Source organism: Neopsephotus bourkii, unplaced genomic scaffold (assembly GCF_033783945.1).
Source record: "Neopsephotus bourkii isolate Nb327-2 ecotype Australia unplaced genomic scaffold, CSIRO-AGI_Nbou_v1 NB_272, whole genome shotgun sequence".
Lineage (NCBI taxonomy): Eukaryota > Metazoa > Chordata > Aves > Psittaciformes > Psittacidae > Neopsephotus > Neopsephotus bourkii.
Genome location: NW_026900781.1, coordinates 11,489,667 through 11,516,611, shown reverse-complemented (window position 1 = coordinate 11,516,611; position 26,945 = coordinate 11,489,667). Strand labels below are relative to the sequence as shown.

The following is a 26,945-nucleotide window of genomic DNA, read 5'->3' as shown; positions in this document are numbered from 1 at the left end:
TGCCATGCATGCTATCTTCTGGAAGTTCTTTTAGCTATCAGCCTTCGCTGTCTTAGTCAGAGGTGCAGCAAAATGACATGTAGAAGAAAAGAAACTTAAGCATTGGCATGCTACAGCAGTCTAACCACTGTTTCAATGAAGCAAGCTTTGATCACTTCCTAGGAAAAAGCAGTGACCTTTTTCCTGTCTGTTAAGCAGATCATTTTCTCTTTTGATCTCTATGTTACATCAAGCAGCTTTAAACAAACTATGCCACTTTTCTCTGATTGACTTTTCAACATTATAATACAAAAAATGAAAGCCTTTCAACCTTATAGATACATGGAAAATAGAGTAAGAAACTCAGAGTCTCTGAAACACACCCAATCTTGTGCACAGTGAGAAAAACATAGAGGGAAACAAAGTAGGAGGGATGATCCAGTACAAGCAGGGTCACAGCAGAGGTAACTAACACCCGGGAGGGCTTTCTTCCCTGTGTCCTAATGTCCTCTAGGCATTTTTCCACCCCTTCCCTACCCATACAGAGTACAGAAGAACATGCTCCTTGCAGCGTGCCAGGTTTCCCTCCTAGCATACCAGTGAGCATCAGGAGTCAGCCAACCAATGTTCATTCATTTCTCACCACAAAACAGCACCTAAGGAAAGTGCAGCTCACACTCTATCCTTAACACAGCCCCTGGGGAGAAGGGAATGGCAGAGTTAGGATCAGAACAAATTCCAAAGTCCAGAAGCTATATTTGTGCTGAAGAAAGTATTGCCTGTGAGTGAAATGAAGGAGATTCCTGACTTATATGAGATTTCCCTCTCCTCCTCCACAATGCTGAGTGGGTCACTTCCTTCTCTTTAGCACAGTTTCCTTGTCTCTGGTACAGACACTAACTTCTGCCAGAACTAAGATTCGATCAGATAATAAGCATTAAAGCTTACAGAGCTCAGAGAGATGCTTGATGAGAGCTCTTTGAGACAAAAATCCAAACTAATCACCTTAACAAAGCAGTAATACTGCTTGGATTTTGAGCAATGGGTTGCAATTTCTGTGCCACCCCCACACGTCTCAAGTCAAGAGAATTAAATGCAGCACCAGAAAGGACATTGGGTCACCAAGTTCACTAAAACAGATTCCTACAACCCCTTCCAAAATCATATCGGGAACTGCCTTCTGAATGCTACTTTTGCCCTCTCCAAGGGAGAAGCTGCTTCTGCTTTTGTCATAGAGTATTTAGAGCCATTTCAGGTCTCTGAATCTCTAGAAAACCTGATCTCTAGAATACCTGAATCTGAACAAAAATTATACCAAGACTGCTTAGCTTTACAGGCTGGAGATCGTACTCAACTTTGAAATAATGAGACCATCTCACACTGACATACATGCACTTGGGCACCTTGGATTATTCATAAATATATGAAAAGTATACAGATACTACTTAAGCTGACAAACATCTATTCTTTGCTCGCGTAAGAAAGATAACAGACAAACATAAAAAAAGCAATTCTTACATGCGCGTCTGTGCTTTAGTTTCTTCATGAGTCTGAAATGTTCTCTGAGCCAAGGTATCTGGGATCTTGTACTACTACCTGTTCTGCTTATGACAAGCATCCTTTGCTATATAAATCCAGTTATTTTCATCTTGGATAGTATTCTAGCTAAATAGGCCTCCTGCTATGAAAACATATGCTGCTACTCTCCACACTTCACAGCTTCAAATTGATTTCATGTCTCCTCAATCTTTCTTGCTTGGAAGGTCAATACCAAATCACAGAAACATTAGCATTTTCACATCTTCATTCTGAATGTGGCAATTCACCACTACCCATATCTTACCTCTTCATGCAGTTGCAGCAACAGGCTTTTTTCCCAAGGTGAAAACCCTGTTTCCTGGAATGATCAACATCCAAGAGGCACAAAAGCCCAAGTATCAAAACAGGCATGAAAATAGCAGGATATTGCACTTCATAGAAGTAGCTAAAATAAAAGGGGAAAAAATGATCAGTCAATATGTACACAGACTCAAGAAGCAACTCTACAGCAAGAAGCAAGGTCTACAACAGTACCTGGATCACAAGGGACCCCAACCAGACACAGATATGGCTGGAACATAGCTAACACAGGAACTGATGGCCCTGTGCTAAGCTGAAATGAGGCTCCTTGGCTCAGGAGGAGAAGGGATGGGAGACACCTCAGCTGAGGCTGATAGTGGCCATTAAAGCCTATTAGTGCACTGATGGTCCTGACAAATTAGCTTCTTCTTAAAAGCTCCAGATTTAAAGCCCAGCTAATGGTAATGATTCTGATGTCTTGTATGGGATCACTGCTGCTGACAGAAGAATCTCATGTGTGAATGAAATTAATGCCTTTGGAGACCTAGAATTACTCTTTTTGTCTGATCTTCCAGCATGTCTCAGGTTGTCTACATATTCCTCTATGTCATAGAATCATAGAATAGTTAGGGTTGGAAAGGACCTTAAGATCATCAAGTTCCAACTCCCCTGCCATGGGCAGGGACACCTCACACTAAACCATATCACCCAAGGCCTCGTCCAACCTGGCCTTGAACACTGCCAGGGATGGAGCATTCACAACCTCCCTGGGCAACCCATTTGGTGCCTCACCACCCTAACAGGAAAGAATTTCCTCCTTATATCCAATCTAAACTTCCCCTGTTGAAGTCTGAACCCGCTACCCCTTGTCCTGTCACTACAGTCCCTGATGAAGAGTCCCTCCCCAGCATCCCTATATGCCCCCTTCAGATACTGGAAGGCTGCTATGAGGTCTCCACGCAGCCTTCTCTTCTCCAGGCTGAACAGCCCCAACTTTCTCAGCCTGTCTTCATATGGGAGATGCTCCAGTCCCCTGATCATTCTCGTGGCCCTCCTCTGGACTTGTTCCAACAGTTCCATGTCCTTTTTATGTTGAGGACACCAGAACTGCACACAATACTCCAAGTGAGGTCTCATGAGAGCAGAGTAAAGGAGCAGGATCACCTCCTTCGACCTGCTGATCACGCTCCTTTTGATGCAGCCCAGGATACGGTTGGCTTTCTGGGCTGCAAGCGCACACTGCCAGCTCATGTTCATTTTCTCATGTCAGTGTAACTGACTAGGTCTTTTCTAGATTTTCTAAATGGGGAAGTACAAAAATAGTAGACACATATTTTCTGTCCAACCAGGAGTCATAAGGCTACTTTGTCCCTTGCAATTTAATGGGCAAATTGAAAGATCTCACTGTTCTGCAATTCCGTCCCTCGCAGGAAGTTTGGGAAAATACTTATGGGCTTGGAAATGGTATTTGAATCACCCTTTTCACTACTGTTCAGTTCTGTAAGGAACAAATCCATGTAGCATTGACAGTGCAGCCTGGCTGCAGGGACTGTGAGGGTTCATCACATGTGACAAAGACCAAGGGTGCAGCAGTGATGCCCTTGAGAGCCTTGCATAATTCTGACAGCAGCAGCCAGAAGCTGTCATTAAGCACCGCTTTCTGACTGTAGAGATGACCCTACTGGAGAGATGGGGCAACATCCTGGGGGGGTAAAATAATTACAGGACAGTTGAGAGGGAAAGGGAAATCTGAGCCTGGGGAGACATCACCAGCAGAGCAGTGCTACCTTTTTAAAATGTGTTTGTTTTCTTTTTCTTTTCAGTGCAATAGCCAGAAATAGTTCCCAGAAACTGAACCATCAAGCAGTAACTAGACAAATAAAAATGTTTTATGGGAGTGAACAGGAGTACCAGTGCCCCAGTTGTTCTCAACTCTTTTACAGGCTGTGCAAGAGTAAGTCTGTGTCTGGTTTGCTCAAAGCATTTTCTCTCCTCTCAGGCAGTAATTTATGAGGAGAACATTTCTGAGGAAATAGTTGGGCTGGAATACTTAATTCTCCCAGTTGCCCATCATGTCTAAAACTGCTTTACTGACAAGACTGGACATTCTGGTGAACTGAATAGGTTGAACAGTTTGAAGCTGTGAGTTTACACTCTTTTTGTACCCAGATCATCCATCAGCTGCATCCAACCTTGGCAGAATCCTCTTTCTACAGCTAGAATGTCTGATTCTCCAGCCACTGCCCTGTGGACTGAGACAGCAACTTTCTCCTCTACAGCAGCTCTCTCCTGTCACCCTTCATGGTGCCAGTCATTTTCCTTACATATACACAAAAGAGTCTTTAGGCAGTGCCATGTCTGCTCAACCGCCATGTTAGTTTGCTTCTTCTCAGGCCAAAGAAGTCAGGACACTCACTGTGGGAGGAATGGCATGGTCCAGGCACTTGGGACACAAATGGCCACTTTACAGACTGTGATGGAAGGCCTGGAGATGACACATGGTGCAATACCTCAGCTATGACAGCCTCTTCTACAAAGGAACCACACAGCTTTTGTCACACTGACAATGGGATTAACCCATCTGGAACTACCACATCCTTTTTTTTTAAGTGATACATAAACTTCCCCATCTTCCTTTTCTCTCATTTGGTGAGGGCTTCTGGTTTTACCTTTCCAACTATCTCTTGCCCTGCCCCTGCATTTTATGATGGACACTTTCTACCTTATCACTCAGTTTTTCAGCACAGGTTCTGAGAATGTGTTACATCTCCATCAGCCATAGTAGTTAGAGGAAATGTAGGTAGATTGAAAAGCATTTTAACAGGCATGAACTTGGATACAGGATTGAGACCTTTCCCTCTGAAGCTCAGTGATACATAAGATAGGAGCCCCTTTTGATTTAAAGGAATTGCACAATTCAGGAGAAAAAAAAAAAAAAAAACCATCAAACCAAACCAGTTAGTGTGTCAGAAGACCAAGCTACCTCACCAGAAAGAAAGGTGGACAGACAAAAAAGATGAGCCTCTGAAAGTGACCTGGCAACCAAAAAAAAAACTGTAGGGGCTTGTAGATGTCACCAGGCAAGAGTGAAGACAGCTTGTCCTAATGATGGATTACTTGTAATTAGCCATACTAAAGACCATAATCTTAAATGGTTTGATCTGCTCAGGGGATAAACTGAACCTGTATGCTCACACAGTTAATTTCTTTATGCACTGGGATTTAAGACTGTCATTTACCTGTAAAACTTCTTAATCCCATGCAAACAAATGGCAATAGAGTGGGAAGACAGACACTTGAGCAGTTACTGAGCTCCTGCTGGGCTGGAGTGAACATGTGACACTGACCTGTCTTGAGGAAATCCCACTCATTCAGGTATAAGGCAGGAGGCCTTACTTCCTACGTCTGTTTCAAGGCTGGTACCAGCTCTACAGCTTTTTGCTGTTTTCCTCACTACCTTCACAGCCCTCTCCACCATCACTCTGGCCAGCTGTGACTCAGACGGGACAGTCCTCCTCCACACATGGAAAACAGGCACCAGGGAAAGTGGCCAGTCTTCTTGGTGAAGAAGGTCGTGAGGAAAGTGAGACTAAATGCTGTGGTGAACAAAGGCAGTTAGGCCACTCCAGAGGTGGGTGGCCCCACGTAGTATGGGCATTTGCCAGGCCAAAGCCCTCAGCCAGGGGACTAGTGCTCTCAGCAGGCCCTGAAAGCAACATTGGTGAGGCAGGGTTAATGATTGCTGCCAAGTGCCTGGGGTTAGCATGCTGAAGGCATCTCTTTATGGGAGCTGCAGTCCCCAGAGCTGTCCTCACTGACACAACTGCCCCAGGGAGCCTTTCTCCAGGCAGTCCTGGAGTCACAGATGACCACCATGGCTTCTGTTTTCTCACAAAAGACATGGTGGTCATCTCTGTTCTCTGTAGAACAGAGCTTCTTGTTCCATGGGCAGAGGTGCAGGTGCTCAGGACTTGGTCCCTTGTATCCCTCACGGCAGGGATCTTCACTCCCAGCGGACACCTCGGGTGGAGCTGCGTCGAGGTGGGACTCTGCCTCCCACAGAGGTGCTCACTGGGCCGCACTGCAGCCGCGGCCTGCAACTGACAGGGCTGCTGCGCTGCCTGGCGGCGGCAGGAAGAGAGAGAAGGGGAGGCGGGGCGGACTCTACCCACCGAGGCCGCCCCGCCTCCCCTTCTTTCTCGTCTACCCGCCGGGTCGGCCTCGGTGGGTAAAATGGTTCGGCGGAGCGCGGGTCGGGCCCTCCGGGTGTTGCTGCTGCCCGCCAGGGCCGCGCCGCTCATGTCCCGGGGACCGGCCGCCTGCTACGGGTAAAAACCACAGCGCCTTCTTCCTTCCTTCTTTTCCCGGCTCCCTCGTCCCTCGCTTGGGGAAGGCGGTATTTGACAGGCCCGGGTGGGTGTCACCGCGGTGTGTGTGCGAACAGCATTTTAGCAAAGGCGGGTGTACACTATATTGGGGGGGGGGGGGTAAGGGGGGTGTCAAAATGGTGGCTCTGAGGTGCTTGCTTCTGCTTTCGCTTGTGCTGCAAAGAGCTGTGCTAACAAGCTCCGCCACCCCTTCTCGTCACTGCCTGTCACCCTCCCCCCTGCGAGTCCGTTTCCCCCTGCAACGCTGCCATCGTAAGGCGTTGCTGGACGTCTCGGAGGTTGCGAAAAGAATGCGCATGTGTAATGTATATAATACTGCTTGTTCTGCAAATCATATTGAGGAAAGTCAGACGTAATACCATGCATTTCCCCCACCCCCATTAACCGCACAGGCAAAAACTAGGTTGCAGGGTAGCACAGCTGGAACAGAAAGGTACTTCCTAGGGCAAGGCGCAGTACAAGAGCGGCCTACTCTGGGTCTGTGCTGTCTTGGTAAACAGGCAGTATGTATCCAGTGATTCTCAAGAGCTATAAAAACTAACGTTACTAATTCAGTTACAAAATAGTGGGGGGGGGGGGATCGTTTTGTTTTAACGTGTTTTCTGATTATGCCAACCAATGGGAAATGCAGTCTTTATGAAAACTTGACAGAAGTGACCATGCTAACTGGGCTTACTGAATGATTTCATACTCACAGAAACTTGGTGTATTGAAGACCACATCTGCCTTAGGTGTAGCCACTTCCAGTACAGTTTCTCAGCACTTAAAAACCCAACTCATTTGTTCTTAATCCAGGAAGTATTGAAAGTACTCTCTATGTGAAACTCCTGGACTGAACTTCACACTAAGGCACAATCCTAGAATAAAAAAACATCACAAGCTCAGCAAAATTCTCAAGCATCTGATGCTAATAATTAATCCTAAAAAAAAAAAAAAAAGCAGAACTGTATAAAAAAAATAATAAAATCTAGCATCTGAATCAGGAAAGCAGAATATATATCCCTTGTCTGTTGAAACTGCATGTTGGCAACTTTTTAAGAAAGGTAGCAAGATGGTGGTTACTTCTGTTTTGTTAGGAACTTGAAAAGGTTTTGGCAATTATTTATCTGAAGAAAAAAATAAATCACATATTTCTGTAAAATTTAGCAAGAGCAAGGTGCTTATTTGCTGTGGTGAGAACTATGATAAAAGTGTTGAAATGAATGAGAAAAGACACTCATAGAATGGTTTAGATTGGGAGGGACCTTAAAGATCATCCAGTTCCAAACCCCCTGCAATGGGCAGGGACACCTTCCATTAGACCAGGTTGCTTAAAGCCCTGTCCAGCCTGGCCTTGAACACTACCAGGGATGGGGCAGCCACAGCTTCTCGGGGCAACCTGTGCCAGTGCCTCACCACAAGGTGACCACCATTTGTTTCAGAAGCCATAGAATCATAGAAGAGTTTGGGTTGGAAAGGACCTTAAGATCATCTAGTTCCAACCCCGCAGGGACACCTCACACTAAACTGTGTCACCCAAGGCTCTGTCCAACCTGGCCTTGAACGCTGCCAGGGATGGAGCATTCACAACTTCCCTGGGCAACCTATTCAGTGCCTCACCACCCTCACAGTAAAGAACTTCTTCCTTGTATCTAACCTAAACTTCCCCTGTTCAAGTTTGAGCCCATTACCCCTTGTCCTATCACTGCAGTCCCTGAGGGAAAGACCCTCTCCAGCATCCTTGCAGGCCCCCTTCAGGTACTGGAAGGCTGCTATGAGGTCTCCACACAGCTCCAGGCTGAACAGCCCCAACTTTCTCAGCCTATCTTTATACGGGAGGTGCTCCAGTCCCCTGATCATCCTCGTGGCCCTCCTCTGGACTTGTTCCAACAGTTCCATGTCCTTTTTATGTTGAGGACACCAGAACTGTACACAATACTCCAAGTGAGGTCTCACGAGAGGAGAGCAGAGGGGCAGGATCACCTCCTTTTGATGCAGCCCAAGATATGGTTGGTTTCTGGGCTGCAGGTGCACAGTGAAACTGGCTCGTGTTCATTTTCTCATCAACCAACCCCCCAAGTACACCCCTAAGTTCTCTGCAGGTCTGCTCTGAATCTCTTCCCCATGCTGTGACAGAATGAGGTTTCTCCTCTCTAGCATATTTTTTTCAATATGTTCCTGTGGCTGTGTAAAGCTGTTTGTATATGCCCGTTGTTGTACAGTCAAGATTTTTTTTTTCTCCCCTTTAAGTAATTTAACTACATTTGTGAAGCCCAAGCACACTGGTCACAACTGAGTACTTCCCTGCTCCTGGTAACTTATTTAGTCTTCTGTACACCCATGAAAGGTACGTGGGCCATTTAAATCTCCCAGTGTTGTTGTTAATACCTAGAAAAAGTAATTATTCTGTGTTCCTTGAAAGACCATGTAGTAATGAGAATTAACTCATGTTTTCCTGTTTCTCTCCCCTTCCCCCATCCCTAGTACTTCAATAACATCTGGCAAAGTCCAAGTGAATGGAGTCCACCTGCATTATCAGCAGACAGGAGAAGGAAGCCATGCAGTTCTTCTACTTCCCGGAATGCTAGGTCTGGAGATTTTGTCTTATCTTTGTAGAGCAAACACCTCCTTTGCTATCCGGCCTCAAACTAGAATGCACAAAACTATTTTGTAATATGTTCAACAGCTGATTATGGAGCACTGTCATTAAAAAAAATTCTACACACACAATAGATAGGAAAAGGTGGAGTTGTTATGGTCAGTTTACAGTTTTTAAAGATTTCATTTGTCTCACCAGGCACCTTTTATACAATGTCTTGACTTGTGTAGCAGTCACTTGTACTTTTGGATTTAACTGTGCAAAGGGGGTGTCCAGCACAGGTGGCAAATAGCTAAAATACACAAGGTGCAGGTGCAAAACAACAGTGGGGGAAATCAGGTCAGCTATATTTGTTACACAGACTGAATTATGCATTCCTTTTTAGAAACTAGGTGCATTCCAATTCAGTTAATATACATAATGCAGCACTTGCAGATTATTATCATAGTGGAAAAGGCACAGTTGAGACTGACTTTTTGCTTAAAAATGTATTTTCATGTTTTAATTATTCAGGGCAACATCATTAAGATTCTCAATGGCTTTTTGACATGGACAGCAGGTTCTGCTAACTAAGTCATATCTGTCCATTGAGACCACTGCTCTTGATAACAACCTTTTAAAATTAACAGAGGCACTTTTTATTTTTTTGTGTGTGTGTTTTCCTGCAGTTCTAAAGAACCAATCAGACTTACTAACTGTTCGTGGCAGGCTATCAATAGAACCATGCTCACACTTGGGTTTATACTTAACTGAATTGCTGGATCAAAATGGTAGAATGTCAAGAACTGAAGAGCAAGAAACATTTGTTGTTCTTGGCAGCAACATTTTCAAGTCTTCATGAAGTGATTCTTTCTTTCAAAGATTTCCCAAGCACAGGGTGGAAGGAAGTTAATGGGGTGCATTAACAGTAATATATTTTAACCTCTTCATTTTGAATAGCTTTTTAAACTGGTAATTCTGTTGCCAATGCTAACTCTTTAAATACTAATAGTGTATTTCTTTAGTTGCAAGTAATGTTATTAGGTGCACATTGCTATTATGCAGTTAACACTATTGCGGACAGTAATAGTTAGGCTTAGTATCTTTACCATTATTCAGTTTATGGTGTAATGGTCTTGCAGATTGAGGGTGAGCTTTATATTCTGATTGTCACATACTTCACCCTTTGTAGAGTTTTCAATATTATTTTCTACTGTTTACAGTATTAACAGACTATAAGTATGTTGGGAACAAAATAAGTGCTTTTAGGTCAACAGAACTAATTAGTGTCTAGGCTGTTTGTAAGCTACATTAAAACAAAAGTGATGTTTCTCTTTCTAGATAGAAAAAAAAATAAAAAAACCACAACATTCTGATTTACTCTCAGCCTTGTGTTTTAAGTTACAGAATATAGCATAACAAGCATGTGCATGCTAGTGCAGAGGTTCATACAAAGCCTATGTAAAAATATGTGATTAATATTAGTAAGATTGCATTGGTATTTTTCAAACAACCTGATATTTTGCTTCTGACTTGCTATTAATTGTTGTTGCAAGAGATCGTGCCAGGCTTATAGTCAGGTCACACAGCATTCTATACATAGCCTCTTTTATCATTTAGACCAATTGATGGTGAGGAGGAGGTATCCAAGAACATTTCTCCAAGCAAACAAACAAACCCTAAATGCCCTTAAAAAGCCTTTTTAATGTAATAATAGATAACCAATGTGATATTTTATTTACATCATTTGAATGTATTAGATCCGAATAGGTTCTAATCAAGTGGCTTGTGATACTGTTACCACATGTCCATAATGCAAATAAGAAATTGCAGTCTTACCTTCTTCATGCTAAGCTATCATTCAAAGACAACATAGTGCAATAGACTAGAGTATGTTATTTTTTCAGTTCTTTCAAGATCTGAGCCATCAATAAAAGGAACTGTTCTGCAGCAGAAAATTGGCTATATTTGGCTTGATTTGGTAACATACGTATTAGAAAATCAAAAGTTAGTTTTATGCTTTTGTGTCAACACTGTCTCCTCAGGCAACAAATCATTTAAAGCTCAGCTTTAAGCACCAGTATTCTCACAGGAGTGTCTATTGAGTAACAGCAACTGTCTCACACAGTGCTTTTTCACTTACAAATTTGTTGCTAGTCAGTATATTCTTCCACTTTCAGTTTCACCTGTGCTGTCCAGGTAAACAGCAATGGCCATCGCGCTACTGCTTTAAATCTGTCAAAGATAAACCCCTGTCCAGGTAACGCGTTTTAAGGTTCTGTATTAAAGCACCTTTGTAGAGCCTACTTTTTTGTAAGCTTACATACCTACCTGAAATTATTTGCTCTATGCATAACACAGATAGTTCTAAAGGTTTTTATTATGGTACTTCCTGTCTGAGATTTGCAGTGGTTACAATTAGAGATACAGTAGACTTCAGCTGATAGATAATCTCTTCCTTAGAATTAAGATACAAGTTTCTGAAGGTTTTCATTTAGAGTATGTCTACTATGTATTACAGTGGTTACTACAATGGAAAAATTATGATGTTTCAGGGTGTGGTCAAACCGATTTTGGACCACAACTTAAGTCCATGAATAAGCAACTTTTCACAATTGTTGCTTGGGATCCTCGAGGATATGGACAGTCCATTCCACCATCGCGAGACTTTCCTCCGGATTTCTTTGAGAGGGATGCAAAAGATGCTGTGGATCTTATGCAGGTAAATATATTCTCAGATTTTATTATTTTATATATATATTCGGGTTTTTAAGCTAATTTCTTTAAATTTAGAGGAGAAGAGTACTGTTAAGCTGGTTGTTTCTAGCAAAGTTATGCAAAAGAGCACACAAATGAAGGCTTAAAACTGAGCAGATGCACACTATTCTAGAAAATATTTTCTTCTTCCATCTCTTCTGCAATACACATAGAGGTTCAGCAGTGGGAATTATTTATAAAACAATATGTTTTTATACCAAGACCTGTCCTAAGAGGTTCACAGCCAAGAACCATGTAAGTTTAGGTAAAGTGTGTATAAAAAACAAAGTCTATGCTAAGTGGTTTAGCTGAAGGGATTACAATAGTGAAAGGCTTTTAGAAAAATTTCTAGCTGATAGAATCTTGGCATTTTTCCTTGAGCAGCCCATTTCAAGAGACATTTTATTCTAAACATTAACTTGACACTTTGCATTTTACAGCATGTTACCAAAATAACTTTTATGGGGAATAAAAGGGCTCCTGTGACCATACCACACCTTAGTAACTAATACAGCTATTGTGATTAGAAAGGATATGACCCAAAGCTATTATTACTTCTGTCTTGCAGAATTCTTTATTTCAAATCTGTCTATTTCTCTGTTTCTCTTTTATTTCTCTGTTCCTCTTTTATTATTATTATTTATGTAAGTGCTGACACTTTTTTCTGGTTTAGTTTTAACTAATATTTTGGCTTTGTTACATTAAGCTATACAGTCTTCTTGGAGTTAAGAGAGTTGGTAGACCATTAAAATTCCAGAAATATGAGACAAGATTCAGACAGTCCAACTGTATTTCTGTAATAAGCAGTAACCCTACAGAAATGCATCTGAAACTGGAAATGCAGCCTTCCTGGAGTATTCCATGTAGTGAAACAAAGTAAATCTGACAGCAGACTCAGGATTAAGACACAGTTTTGCCCTCTAACCATAAATGCAATCTCTCTGCACCGTAATGCACCAATTTCTTCTGCTACAGTAACAAAGAAAATAACAATGCTGCTATGGATAGGTGACAAACTTTCAGTCTAAATGGTTGTAACCCCCTTTCCTGCCTCTGTTCAAATACTAATAAATGCAAAATAGAAAACAGATCTGTGCCGAAAGAGAATGTAGGCATGTAGCTTCCAGTTAAACAGGACAACAGCCTACCAATCTCTAAAGCTGCCTAAACAAATGAGACATAACATCCTGCTTTTTTGAAGATGTTTATTGATATAAGCATATAATAAATTATTAAAATCTTCCCAAGCATGGGTAACTTGCTTCTATTTTAGCGTAACATGAAGGATAGCAGAAATCTCAAGGAATCATCCCAATTAGGATTTGGAGAATAAAACAAAGTCATAATTTCTTCAGAGGGCTTATGGTTTAGATACATTATCTGGCCTACACTTAGCAAAAAACCCGTCCATATCAGTGGGCCTTCAGAGCCTTTATTCTAGGCTTCCTCAGATTCTGGTGCTTCTGCTCTAGGAGTGAGTCCTGAAAGGTTTCTGTAAAGTAACAGAAAGCTGAAATTTTTCAGAGTATTCAGTACTTTGATGCATATGGCACTGCTCTGTATCAATGTATGCATTCTATGAAGGAGTTTGCATGAAATAAAAGGAGTATAATGCAAATAAGTCCGCTTTGCTCCACTCCAAATGTCTAATGCTAGCAAAGGCCAATACAATTAAACCAATTATTATGGAAATAGTTAGTGTTGCTATTTTAAAAGTTTTTACTCTTCAGCACTACCATCCTAGTGAAAGGATGAGCTTGGACTTCTCTAAGTTTTGGTAAACCAACTGCAACCCTTACTTGGGATACGCTCCCTGTGATCTAATGAAAGCCCACAATGCAGAGCACTGTTTTATTGCAACTCACTGTTGCAAGTTACTTGTCACAGCACATGTGATCGCTTGATTGCATTTCACACAGGTCTGAATGGAGGATGTGATTTCAAAAGAGATTTTGCTCACTTACAGCAGAAAGCCAGCACAAAATCACACACGGATTCAGCTGTACAACCAGCTGTCAGGTTGTTGCCAGTGTTAGGTAGAGGCCTGTACTGTAAGGACCTCCAGATCAAAGCAGGCAAACATGCATACCATATCCGACACATCTATTACATCACAGGTGGTTTTTTTGAAAGCTGCAAAGGATAAATTAAATTCTCTTACGTTACATATCCTTTTCTTTCCACTACCATATTTCTTTTCTGTTCAGTAATTACAGCTTAGCAGAGTGAAAACTAATACTGCACGACGCTACAGTAAACCTGATACCAACGAAGAAGCCAAAACAGAAAAGCCTTATAGTGGTAAAAGTTTGCTAGGTATCAAGCTGACTGATAAGGTTATGCCTCACTTGAGTGTTAATTTTACAAGCAGACTAGAATTGCTTTTTCTCTCTCTGTAGTTGTTTCTCATTGCCTGCATTTTTGTTTTCTTCTGTCCAAAACAAAAAAAAACAAAACAAAACCAGGCCTGGACTTACTACAGCAAAACACTGAGCACCAACACAACTCATCCAATTCACTTGCTTTTTTTTTTTCCTCTGAAAGTATATCTCCCTTAATCACATCTAAAAGGCTGTAATTTCTGACACACCCACCCAAACAAGCAAAACATACACCTGCTTTGAAACTTTTGTGTTTGTTTGCAAATGTTCATAAGCTGAGGCTCCTATATACAAAACTGCAAATACTGCTTAAGCATTGAGTATCACCCCTGCACGACCTTCAGATGTGTTTGCTCGCGAGTGCATTTACCTTCCCCACTCTTAGCCCACTGAATGTCACACACACAAAATCCTCTCTTGAGTCGCCAGCTCGTCCTCCCTACCACAGATTGCGGTATATGAGGAAACAAGAGTTTCAAATTCTAGTGGAAAGCATTGTACAAGTCAGAATGAATTAGGGTCTTGCTTGTCATATTTTTTGCCCTAAGTCTTCCTTTTTGAGGAGGAGAGATTTCATTATTAATGTTCTGAATTGCAATTCATCATGAAGTAACTGCTAAAACGTACACTTAAAGGCTTCAGAAAATGTGAACTGGGGACTAAAATTTGATACAATCCTGTAGCAAGTATTATACTTTTTTTGTTGTTGTTGTTACAGAACAGACTGATAAATTAATAAATAAAATAAATCAATCTTAAACTTGTCTTAAATTAATCTGGGTCTTGGATTACCTACCATCCCACACTGTGATAGTTTTTGCCTACTTTATATTAAGAGAATCCACAGATTCTTGATGCCATCAGGCTTTCTGAAAATGTCTTTACTTTTGGTTGTAAATAGATATTTCTTTATTTCAAGAGACCTTTTTTAAATGCAGCAAGAATCTAATATGGCTACTGCCTGTTTCTGTAACTAGTTGTGGAAAATTGGAAGGGCAAGCATAGTTTCTTGTTTTCTAAATATTTGACCTTAAGTATTTTTGTGTAGCAGGAAGTGTATTTGTTCTGATGATGAAAGCTAACTGTAGATTAGCTATGTAGTGTTGTGTCAAAATATGTACAGTTAATTTTTAAGAATTATTTGATACTTGCTTGTAAAACCAGCTGATGTTTTGCATATAATTTTCTTATACAAATCAAGGCATTGAAATTTAAGAAGTTCTCTTTGCTGGGGTGGAGTGATGGTGGAATTACAGCACTCATTGCAGCTGCAAAGTATCCAACTCTTATCCACAAGCTGGTCGTCTGGGGAGCAAATGTCAGCGTTACTCAAGAGGACGTGAGAATTTATAATGGTACGTACAAACTGAATATCGTATCCTAAATAAATTGTTTTCATTTCTTCTTGACCTAAGAATTTTAGTCATGTGGCTACAGAGTTGAGGACACACGAAAACTAAAGAAACGGGACACAAAATTCACTAAGTTCCTAAGTATAGGGGTAGGTAAAAGTGTTAGTGAGAAACTCCCTAACAATTACTCTAGTGGTAATGTAATAGAATTTGTAACAAGTCTTTCCTAACTCACACTACTGAAAAAGCACAATAGCTTATCAGTAGTTTTCAGCAAATCAAATTTTTATTGCTGTAACAAATTCCTAAAACTAAATACCTAATAATATTACTGACCTTAGGCTTAGTTTCTTCTCTTACATCTTGCACAACCTTCAAACAAGGTCCACAGAAAATCACTGGGCTAGCACATAACAGCTTTTGCCTCTAGGGCCTATATAATACAAGAGCAGTAAGAAAACAAGCTCATAACTTGCCATTTGAGTTCAGGAAGCAAATGAATCATTCAGAATGTCCCAGGATGCCTTTCTAATTTGCATTCCTTTGAAGTTAATTTTTGTGGTTACAAAACCTTTCCAAAAAAAACCATGGGATTTCTGATGCTTGTTCCACTTATATGAAATAGAATCAGCTCACTTGCCACTCTAAAGGAAAATAGCAAAAACTGCTAGTGAATTCAAAAAGGGACCGTATTTCCTTTTGCAAGTAGAAATTAAGAGTTAACTATGCATGCTTTCAACAAATGTCACCTAGTATAGTTTCCTTTTAGTGATTGGAGTTTGACTTACACCAATTGTGAAATCTAGCTGGCTAGCTTCAGCAAATTACAAGTGTAAATACATATTGCACAGGTGTACTTACCTATACTAAAGCACTTTCAGTGGTAGTAGTATACTTTTTACTTCAATAAAAAAAAGTTATTTTTAATTCTGTAAATGTGCTGCTTTATTTCTTTAGATGCTTTATATTTATATAATTATAAAATGCGTATCAGTTAGTATTAGCCAATAGGCTAAAATGTAAAAAAACAAACCAAACCAATCACAACCCCCTCCAAACAAACAAAAAAGAGAAATAAAAAAAGAAGTCTTACTGTACATGGAGCACCCACAGCAGTGCTGACCTTTGGCCTCTTCATGGACTGTTGCTTTCAATATCTCTCTCTCTCTGATGGTGTTCAGAGAGTACCAGCACAAACCTTCTACAGCTGGCCCATCAGTGCACCTCAGTTGCATGGTAGCAGGAAAAGGTATTTGTTGGTAGCCTGTGTCCTTTCAATATTGGCTTCCCCAATACCCTCCCCTTTTTAAATTAAGGCTAGCCACAAAGATAAAACTGCAGTTTCTAAAAGAGAAACAGCTGTTCAGTAACATATTGCCTGGGGTGAGCAAACTCATTTCCGATCAAATGCTGTTATAAAACACTTTCAGTCACTGCTACCTTGCTCATTTGGCTGAGCAAGTTGGGTTCGTTAATTAACACCTCACTCCTTTCTTCCCTTAATTCCCATTTGAAACCAATTAAAAGCTCATCTAGTGGCATATATTGCTGTTTGACAACCTAATACCCAGGTCTCTTTCAGGTTCTCTGCTATGCCAACATTATTTTGGGCTTTATCAATAGAGACTTGTACAGCTGAAATATAGTTCAGTGAAAGTCACCCTTGTGGGTATCTGATTTGTGAGCAGTACTGAACTTCTGAGAGGAAAAGTTTGGTAAATCTGATAAATAAATACTTAGAATGTCAGATTATTTGTACAGCTTTAGCCATCCTGCCATGAGTCACAGGACTCTACTGAGTTGCTTGTTTTTCTGTAAGACTATGGCAAATGTACCATGATGTCAGCCTGCTGGAATGTGTTAGTAAGAGCTTTCTTCCTCTGAATATCTGAATACTGGTAGAAGCTATGGAAGAACTTCCATCCATGAGCCAAAGAAAAGGGCTGAAGGATATAAAAAGGAATTGCCAGCTCTGGCACACGGTTGTAAAACAGACCCCATTTTATACAAAAGTACCTCCTTAAACTCCTCTTCTGCAAGCCTTCCAGAAAGAAACATCGGAAGTTCTAGGACTGAGTCGTTTGATTATTGGGCATGGCGGTTTTTTTCTGTTGTTCCTTGTAACCTTGTAATAACAAGAGGCTCTTCTGCAACTCAGAAATACTCCAGTAGAGATCGTAAAAGTACTTTTTTTATACCCTCTCTATACTATGAACTATTCAAAACCATTCAGTACAGTTTCTAGTTTGAAATACACATCTGCAATTTAGTTTGAAAATTTACTCATATCAGTATTGGGTTATACCTTCTTGCTGGGAAGGACTTAACATATTTCAATGTTATTTTATGCAGGCATCAGAGATGTTTCAAAATGGAGTGAAAAGATCAGGAAACCACTGGAAGAGTTGTATGGGCATAAGTACTTTGCAAAAACCTGCGAGGCTTGGGTAGATGGAATATCTCGCTTTGCTGAAAATTCAGATGGTAAGGCTTTTACAATGTTAAACTGAAGCAATTATAGTAGCTGCCAGTGCTGGATGAAAAAACTAACAGTACTCCTAGCAGCCAGTAAAAGAAGGACTCTGAATATGGCATTAAAAACTGGATCTGACTCACGCTCATAAATAAAGCAGTTATTTTGTAGATTGTTCACAGAACCAGCAAGGTACAGGAGGAAAACACATTTATAGGAAGCATTAGCTGATGAGTCTCTCCTCTTCTTCCACCACAAAAAAACATTATTAAATCATTGCTTTTGTACAGACTGAACAGGACGGCTTCTGCTCAAGCTTTTTTCTCCTCTCTCAGTGTCAAAGGATCAGCTCTTAGTGACAATGTTAAGATATCCCCAAAGAGAGATGTGCTCACTCCTGTTTCTGCAAACAGGAGCTGAAGCACAATTTCAAACCTAGCGTATATAAGTTAAAAAAGAAGGAAGTTCAGATTTGGGGAACTCAGGATTAACAGAACAATTTCAAAACCCAATATTTACGCAACTTAGGTGTTTAAAAATAAAAATTAAAAAAGAGTAGTTAAACTAGACAATTATTAAATGTTTATCTTGGAAGATTTCTACAATTATTCTACATAGACTTTTGCAGCCAAGGTTATAATGAATACTAACCTGCAGTTCTGTTTTCATTCAGAGGAAAAATGCTTTTAATTTGCCTAAAGCAAAAATGCATAATGTACCCAATACATGAAACAAGGAGCGTGTAATTCTCTTATACACATTTTCCCTTAGCTCTCAGAATGAAAGACAGGAGGTGACATATGTTAACAGCAGGTACTACAGGGAAAACATTCCTTCAATTCTTATTTTTTTCCAGAGTTTTATATGGGATCAGCAACATGGTATTAGAATTTCTCCCAGTAGAGTGATGTAACAAATTAGGATTGGATTTTATTTTACCCTTTCTAGGATGTATCTCCTTAAAAGTAGTTTATTCTTAAGCCCAAAGCCCAGGCTGGTGAAACTCTGGCTGTGATATCTTTCTACTGTCTGCACATACTTCAGACACTCTTGAGATGGAGGTGACTGTGAAAAACAAGCCACCTGGAAGCATGTAACAAGAGGCTGAATTACCTAGATGCTGTAACTGGGTCAGATATTGGGAGAAGTCTATAGCATTTGCAAAAAAGATGAGTGATTATCAGGCTACATGTTCTTTTTCAGACATAGCTTGGGGAGGGCAACTTCAGACTACAAGCAAGCCTCCCTGGAATTAAAGACATGCTGCACAAAAGGTGCAGATGTGGCAAATACAAGCAAAGGGGTTAGTAAAGCGCATCAGAGAGAAAAGGAGGACAGCAAAACCTTTGTTGGTCAAAAAAACTCAACTTCTTTTTGAGAAATAGACTATTTGCCCTAAAGAGGAGAGCTTTCAGTGTGAAATGCCATAAGAGATGAACTTTTAGAAGGTGCTACACTTAATAATACTAAGTTGCAGAGTAATTATAATCTAGGGGTTATAGTACAAAACAGTTTCAGGACTGGAAACTAGGAAATAATAGTTTGACTACCAACTCTGTCCTTGGGTAAATAACCTGAACTTATTTGTTACATGTTCTGAAAAATAGTTAACATTTGTGCAAATGTTTTAAAACTGTGGGTGAAGTGTTCTAAATTAAAATATTTAACCAGTAGAACTGCAAGACTATATAAATAACCAAACAGTTGGGAAAATTGTGGAACAGTATATGACTTTAGAGCTAGGGGAAGTGTAGCATATATGAGCATTAACTGTAAACTGTTGGTAGCTGCAAGGAGACAACTACAAATAGCACAGAGTTAACACAAGGATAAATGGAACATAAAACTCGTTGAGTTTCTTTTGGCCAAAGATTCTCTTGTGAGAGTATGGGAAGTGAGGCAGTTTGGGAACTAGATTACTAAGGAATGAGGAAAAAAGACAGGAAAATAGAAGTCTTTAAGAATATAAGTTACTTCTTATAAGATTAAAGAAAGCATTAAATTGAGGTTCTGTAAGGTGAATGGGCAGGGAGAATAATCTTTGAATAGTTTTAGTGCAATTTGTATTAAATGGTTATTCATTGCAGACAACAAGGGGTCTAGAAGATAGCATAGGCATGAATAGGACCTAAGGTAATTTGTTGGTAAAAGTAGCAAAGGTTGTAACCTGATAACCAATGTAACAAAATGTAGCCTTAATATGAAGGCAATGGGACTCTAAGGCTGAAAAGAACAAAGCCAAGAGAGAGATGCATGTATTTGCTTTGGACAGCCAAAGAGAGCCTGGGGGGAATGTGGGAGAGTACTGCTTCATTCTGTCTAGCCGTTTGTGCTGGCATCCATGAATGAAGTAATTTCCAGTGAAGTAACATTTTGGGGAAAGAAACATTAATTATAGTCCTGATTACATAGTTCTATAAATTCACTGCATGCTATCCACAAAGAAGGGCAATAGCTAGAACCCAGTGGAGTTCACAGTCCTTTACAGAAGCAGTTTCAGCCTTTCATACTATTCTGAAACAAAGCGTGATTTTCATTTCTTTTCTCCTTAGGTAATATCTGCCAAGAGTTGCTGCCAGATATTAAATGTCCCACTTTTATAATTCATGGTGAGAAAGACTGTTTGGTTCCACAACCTCATGCAGAATACATTCATAAGCACGTCAAAGGTTCTCGGTAAGTTATATGATAGAGTAGTTATAAACCATTGTTGCAGAAATGAAGCAGTTCAAACCCACATTGTAAAACAAAATAAAGTATTTGAGCTATTTGTCTCTGCCATAAACAGAGCTATTCTAAACTTCCCTATAAAGTTACAATGCAAAGAATGTAGCTGGACTTTTCTTACAATATAGAAAGTATAATATTTGAATAAGCTCCTTCTTAAAGTAATCCAAAAGAAATTAAGCAAGATCCTTTTCCTTTTGCCACTTCACATGCAGAGCCAGACCCTAACATTTATTGAAAAAATCAAATTTCTTCTGTTTCTGTTAGGGCCATTGCATTCTTTTTGCTGCAAGAGGCCTTGTTTCTATCCCTATCAGTAGACCAATGCTATGAATGAAGAGAGACTCTCAGTTATTAGAGGGAAGCACAGAATACTGATGTTTGTTCTGCCTTGTTGATGTGAACAACCACCTCAAAAGTTGTTTTTTTTCCAAATGTCCCAGGAATTTTCAGTGAAAAAATGAGTTATATGTTTTTCTCTAAGTCAGCCCCACTGCTCATAAAAATGCATTATGCCACAGGGAACATGAGAACAAGAGATCTTTCTGGCAATCACATACAGGTGTTTTATGGCATGTCTGCTAGTTAATTACTCCCACATGCCCTGATCAGAGCTCCTATAATCCTGTTAGATCTCACTGAGCTCTGAAATGCTCCAGAGGCTAAGGCAAGTAAAAAAAAAAGTAGGCAGTGATCTAATAGCTTCTATTTGGAAGACAAGCCAAGGAGAAAACTGTTAGAAGTTGGTATCCAATAAAATGTAAATTGATTCTTTGCATGTCTTTGTGCTGAAGTGTTCCCCTCTATTTTTTAGAAATCAGACTAATTGTGTTCTCAGAAATTAATACTGAGGTACAGGGTCCCATTCTTCACTTGTTGCACTGGAAATGACATGGTCTATTATAAAGCAGAAGGGAAACCTTAAATTTAGCATATTTTCATTAACACATGCTTTTACCATGAAAAAAGAAAGCAAGCTTTTCTTGTTTTTATTTGTATCTAGCAGTAAAGTAGAAAAGGCTTCTGCAAAACACTGCTTGTTTCTCTCATGGTAAAAGTAAGCCATGATTCTGTATTTGCATGGCAAGAGTTGAATAGCATTGCAGTGGCTTAATAGCAGTAGCAAATAGCATATGTAGTGCTATAGGTTTGTGCACCTCCATGCTGCTTGGTCTTTGAAGAAACAGACAATGTAGTGCAGACAGAAGTACTAGAAGAGCTGGACATGTTCACAACACTATTGTTCTTTTCCATAAGACAAAACAAAACTGGTCACCACCAACAGGGGTGATTTAGGTTAGATACAATAAATTCTTTACTATGAGGATGGTGAGGCACTGGAAGAGGCTGCCGATATGTCCTGGGTTTAGCAGTAGCAGTCATTTTTCTCCTTCTTGGTAGCTAGTGCAGTACTGTGTTTTTGACTTTTGGCCTGGGAAAGGTGCTGATAGCACTGATGTTTTTAGTTACTGCTCAAATGTTTGGTCTGGCCAAGGACTTTCTGAGCCGCATGCTCTGCCAGGGAGGAGGGGAAGCCGGGAGGAAGCAGAGACAGGAAACCTGACCCAAACTAGCCAAAAAGGTATTCCATACCATAGCATGTCATGCCCAGGATGTAACTGAGAGTTACCCAGAAGGGCTAGGACTGCGGGGTTGGACAAGGTGCACAGTTGGGTGGGGCGAGTTATCAGTCAGCAGGTGGTGAGGCATTGTATTCTCTTCCCTTGTTATTTCCTTTATCATTACTATTATTGGTGGTAGCAGTAGTGATTTGTGTTATACCTTAGTTACTAAACTGTTCTTATCTCAACCCATGGGAGTTGCATTCTTCTCGATTCTCCTCTCCATCCCTCGGGGAGTAGGGGGAAGGAAAGAAGGGGGGCAGTGAGTGAACGAGCTGCCTAACTTTGTTTAAACCACTACACCATAAAAGTGGGAAGTGCTCCATTCCTGGCAGTGTTCAAAGCAAGTCTGGACAGGGCTTTGAGCAACCTGGTTTAGGGTGAGGCATCCCTGTCCATGGCAGGGGGTTGGAACTGGATGATCTTAAGGTTCTTTGCAACCCCAACCATTTTATGATTCCATGAAAAGAACAAAGATACCCCTTGCTGTAGTGGGGCTTAGACGATATGAAGACAACACAGCAAAGTATCAGTCAAGATGGCTTTCGCTCTGTTGAAATTGCTTAGTGTGCAGCAAGATCAAATAATTTGTTTCCCACACACATGTGAAGAAATGGTAGAGGTACATACCTGCTGTATAAAGTTTTTCCCAGATGGGAAGCAATGGCAAGTAGCATTTTAGTCATTTCACACTTGTATCAGTATTACAAACATTTAGCCTTCTTCACAGATAGCTCTAACAAAAGTTTAGAAGAAATCCCGACTTCCCTTTTTACTTTAATGGCTGAATGTGTTAGTTTTAGATTGGTTTGTTTTGGTTTTTTTTGCAGACATATTACACACAGTTCAGATGCTAACTAAGTTTCTGTGGTGACATGAAATCTAAATTTCTGTAGTGATCTCTTCAATGCATTCACTGCCCAGCATAACCCCTGTTCTCCAAAAGAAGAAAGAGAACTCAGGTACTTCACATACCTTTTGAAGATGCATCCTGCTCACGTAACTTTTGGAATCTTATCTTCTTTGCTGACCTTCAGAAAGGTTCCTAGAAACTGGGTTTAGGACACGAAAATTAGTTTTTAACTTATTTTAACCTCCCCAGAGTGGGGCAAGTAGTACGTACTTTTTGCTTCAACTGTTGCTGTGATTCATATTCTGAACCACATAAGGACAACACTTAAAGAGTTACTTCAGTTCTGTACTTGGGTAACCAAGAGCAAGGAAAAGGCAACAAATATAATTACCTATGCTCACAGAATAAAATATATATTCAGTGTCTGATTTTCTCTTTTAAGGCTTCTGCTGATGCCAGAAGGAAAGCATAATCTACACCTGCGTTTTGCAGAGGACTTCAACAGACAGGTGGAAGACTTCCTACGCTGACCAGAGTAGGAAACAACTTGGAGGTGTTTCTTTTTGCTTTGTTTGGGAATTCTAGTAGGCTTTCAATTTTCGTTCAAGTTACAGGAAGGTTTGAATCCTGTAATTAAAAAAAAAGTGAAATATATTTGCATGAAAATCATAATTTTGATAATATGTAAGCTTCTCAGTAGATCAGAGTGTACCACTGTGCTGCAAGATTTGACATGTTTTTAAACTTATGTTAAGAAAGACAGAAAACATTATCTAGAATACATGCCTTTATGTGCTCTTAACATTAAAGGGCGAAAACATTGTAGTAACTGGGATTCAAAGTTGTTACATTGAGAAATCTGTCAAAGTTACAAGAGCTGAGAGGATAATTGGGTACACTGTTTCTAGAGAGCATGCTTCACCACCACTATCAGAAAGAAGTCGCTCAGTACACATGCCTGCGTTACAGAAGTTCTTTGAATACTACAGGACTTAAGCCTCATCCTCCTCTCCCTCCTCTTCAAATTCCCCCTGCTCATCAGCAGTGGCATCCTGGTACTGCTGGTATTCAGAGACCAGGTCATTCATGTTGCTCTCTGCCTCTGTGAACTCCATCTCATCCATGCCCTCACCGGTGTACCAGTGCAAGAAAGCCTTGCGCCGGAACATGGCCGTGAACTGCTCCGAGATCCTCTTGAAGAGCTCCTGGATAGCCGTGCTGTTGCCAATGAAGGTGGCAGACATCTTGAGGCCGCGCGGGGGGATGTCGCAGACGGCCGTCTTCACGTTGTTGGGGATCCACTCCACAAAGTAGCTGCTGTTCTTGTTCTGCACGTTGAGCATCTGCTCGTCCACCTCCTTCATGGACATGCGGCCCCGGAAGATGGCGGCCACCGTCAGGTAGCGGCCGTGGCGTGGGTCGCAGGCGGCCATCATGTTCTTGGAGTCGAACATCTGCTGGGTGAGCTCGGGCACCGTCAGGGCTCGGTACTGCTGGCTGCCGCGGCTGGTGAGCGGCGCAAAGCCCGGCATGAAGAAGTGCAGCCGCGGGAAAGGCACCATGTTGACCGCCAGCTTGCGCAGGTCGGCGTTCAGCTGGCCGGGGAAGCGGAGGCAGGTGGTCACGCCGCTCATGGTGGCCGACACCAGGTGGTTGAGGTCCCCGTACGTCGGGGTGGTCAGCTTCAGGGTGCGGAAGCAGATGTCGTACAGGGCCTCGTTGTCGATGCAGTAGGTCTCGTCCGTGTTCTCCACCAGCTGGTGCACAGAGAGGGTGGCGTTGTAGGGCTCCACCACCGTGTCCGACACCTTGGGAGAGGGCATGACGCTGAAGGTGTTCATGATGCGGTCGGGGTACTCCTCACGGATCTTGCTGATGAGCAGGGTGCCCATCCCAGAGCCCGTGCCGCCACCCAGCGAGTGGGTCAGCTGGAAGCCCTGCAGGCAGTCGCAGCTCTCCGACTCCTTCCTCACCACATCCAGGACAGAGTCCACCAGCTCAGCGCCTTCCGTATAGTGCCCCTTGGCCCAGTTGTTGCCAGCCCCGCTCTGACCTGCGGGGCACACCAGAAGCAAGGTGCCCCGTTAGTAGGGTCCCAAGCAGGAACAGAGATGATGTCACCTTTCCTGCCCCACAGCCTGCACCCCTCACCTCCATCCATCCCCATCGTGCTACTGGCATTCAGGTCCCCCAGGGTCACCTGCATGCTTGCTCCAACTCCTTTCTGTGCACCGAGCTCCCAGTCTGGGACTCTTCCATCCCACACTCACTCACCAAAGACAAAGTTGTCAGGCCGGAAGATCTGTCCAAAGGGGCCGGAGCGCACAGAGTCCATCGTGCCAGGCTCCAGGTCCACCAGGATGGCACGGGGGACATATTTGTTACCTGCAGGAGAAACCAGCACCAGCATGAGCCCTACAGTTGGCAGCCAGTGTCACAGGACACCTGCTGTGCTCCATTCTACCTCCCTGCATTTCACTGGAGACACACTGTCTAGATCAAGACTACTGTGTTATCAGAGCCATTCCGAGAACAAAGCTCTCTTAGAGGAGTCATTGGCAGGTGACACCTCTTGTTCAGGGATTTTTCCAGCCTTAGTGAGCTGTCATGCCTACCCCATTTATTTAAAGGCATCTGATGAAGCAGACACACTTACCAGCAGCTTCATTGTAGTAGACATTGATCCTTTCCAGCTGCAGGTCACTGTCCCCATGATAGCTGCCTGTGGGATCAATGCCATGCTCATCGCTGATGACCTCCCAGAACTAGAAATATTTGGAGAACAGCAGTTATGAACCACAGCTGGCCAGTGCCAATCACACACACCAGCACAGTCTGTACATGCCATTTCCTGACCACTCCCTTGCATAGCAGAGCAGCTGCCCTGGAGGAAGGTGAGGCAGCACAGAAGGCCTTCCCTGACCACAGCAGCTGAAGGCAAGCAGGCAGCTGAGCACCAGCCTGTGAGTTAATTCTTTTATTGCTTATGGCCAAAGGATGACAGTGCCCAGGTATCTCAGCTTAGTCTTCTCCCATTGTCTAGCAGGGGCATAAGACACTCTAGGCATTACAAGAAGATGACAACACCTGCAACACCCTCGGTGAGGGAACTCTCCATAGCACTGAAGCACCTCTTGCTCCCTCAGCGTCCCGCACCAGAGAGACGGGGAATAAAGGGAGGCAGCAGGTCGGACGCCGCAGCTGCTCGCGGGAAAGCGGGGCGGGCAGCGACGGGCGGGAGCCAGGGTACAGCCCAGCCGGCGCCCAGCACAGAGGAGAGTCAGACTGCCGGAGACGGGAGCAGGAGAGGCGATGCTTTATCAAGGCCCGGGCTACTCTCCCTTTGGGGACGGGGCGGCGTGCGACCCTGAGGCCCCACAGTCCCGCACCGGGAATCTCTCCCCCCTCTCCCCGCTCCGGCCCGTACCTTGGCGCCGATCTGGTTTCCGCACTGCCCGGCCTGGATGTGCACGATCTCACGCATGATGCTGGTGTCCGTTGGTATCCTCTGCTGCCCCACACTCGCACCACCCTCCGCCCGCTCCCGCACTTTCCACTGCGGAGGCCGCGCCCCGCGGCCCCCATTAAATCGGGCGCCGTGCCCCGCCCCGCCGGTGACTTCATGCGGCGGAGCCAACGGGCGCACGGGGGCGGGGCGGTGCCGTGGCGTTGTCTCCCGCTGCGGGGGGCTCCGTGCGGGTGTGGGGATGGCGGTGGGGTGTTCGCGCCGGGATCGTCCGCAGTTAGAGTGCGTGGGGCGCTGGAGGGGGTTCGCCCTCAGCCGGTGGGAGGGAGAGAGGCCGGAGTTGCACAAGGCGTGGTGCGGGTCGGGCCGAAAAAGTGGGAAATAAACCCCAAAACTCCAACCCCCCCTCCAACTCCTCTTTGTGCACCTGTTGGGAGTTCATCCCATTACTTTCTTCGCATCTGCTGTGCTGCTGCAGCAAAGGATGTGCTGCTGTGTTTTTAGCACCTGTGAAACCTGTGTTTCTAGCTCAGGCCTCCATAATCGTGTTT

At 42.5% G+C, this 26,945-nt stretch overlaps 2 protein-coding genes and 1 long non-coding RNA gene across 4 annotated transcripts; 1 reads left to right on the top strand and 2 right to left on the bottom strand.

Annotated features, from left to right (window-relative positions):
* Positions 1–67: 67 nt before the first annotated feature.
* On the bottom strand, positions 68–17,611 carry LOC133208606 (uncharacterized). 2 transcript variants are annotated; one of them, XR_009724448.1, is made up of 3 exons: positions 16,347–17,611; positions 1,823–1,963; positions 68–676 (listed from the first exon to the last, which is right to left on the bottom strand). It is a non-coding gene; the product is annotated as an uncharacterized LOC133208606 (long non-coding RNA). The 2 variants fall into 2 exon arrangements; XR_009724447.1 differs by lacking the exon at positions 16,347–17,611 and adding an exon at positions 2,053–2,284 and having other exon boundaries at positions 1,823–1,949.
* BPHL (biphenyl hydrolase like) lies at positions 6,002–23,753 on the top strand. Its single transcript, XM_061346597.1, has 7 exons — positions 6,002–6,146; positions 8,670–8,773; positions 11,319–11,485; positions 15,103–15,256; positions 17,606–17,737; positions 20,279–20,402; positions 23,371–23,753. Exons 1-7 carry the CDS (start codon positions 6,052–6,054, stop codon positions 23,456–23,458), a joined length of 864 nt encoding a protein of 287 aa, XP_061202581.1. The 5' UTR covers positions 6,002–6,051; the 3' UTR covers positions 23,459–23,753.
* Positions 23,698–26,478, bottom strand: LOC133208601 (tubulin beta-1 chain). The gene is made up of 4 exons (XM_061346596.1): positions 26,356–26,478; positions 25,585–25,693; positions 25,203–25,313; positions 23,698–24,981 (listed from the first exon to the last, which is right to left on the bottom strand). Exons 1-4 carry the CDS (start codon positions 26,410–26,412, stop codon positions 23,921–23,923), a joined length of 1,338 nt encoding a protein of 445 aa, XP_061202580.1. The 5' UTR covers positions 26,413–26,478; the 3' UTR covers positions 23,698–23,920.
* Positions 26,479–26,945: the final 467 nt, after the last annotated feature.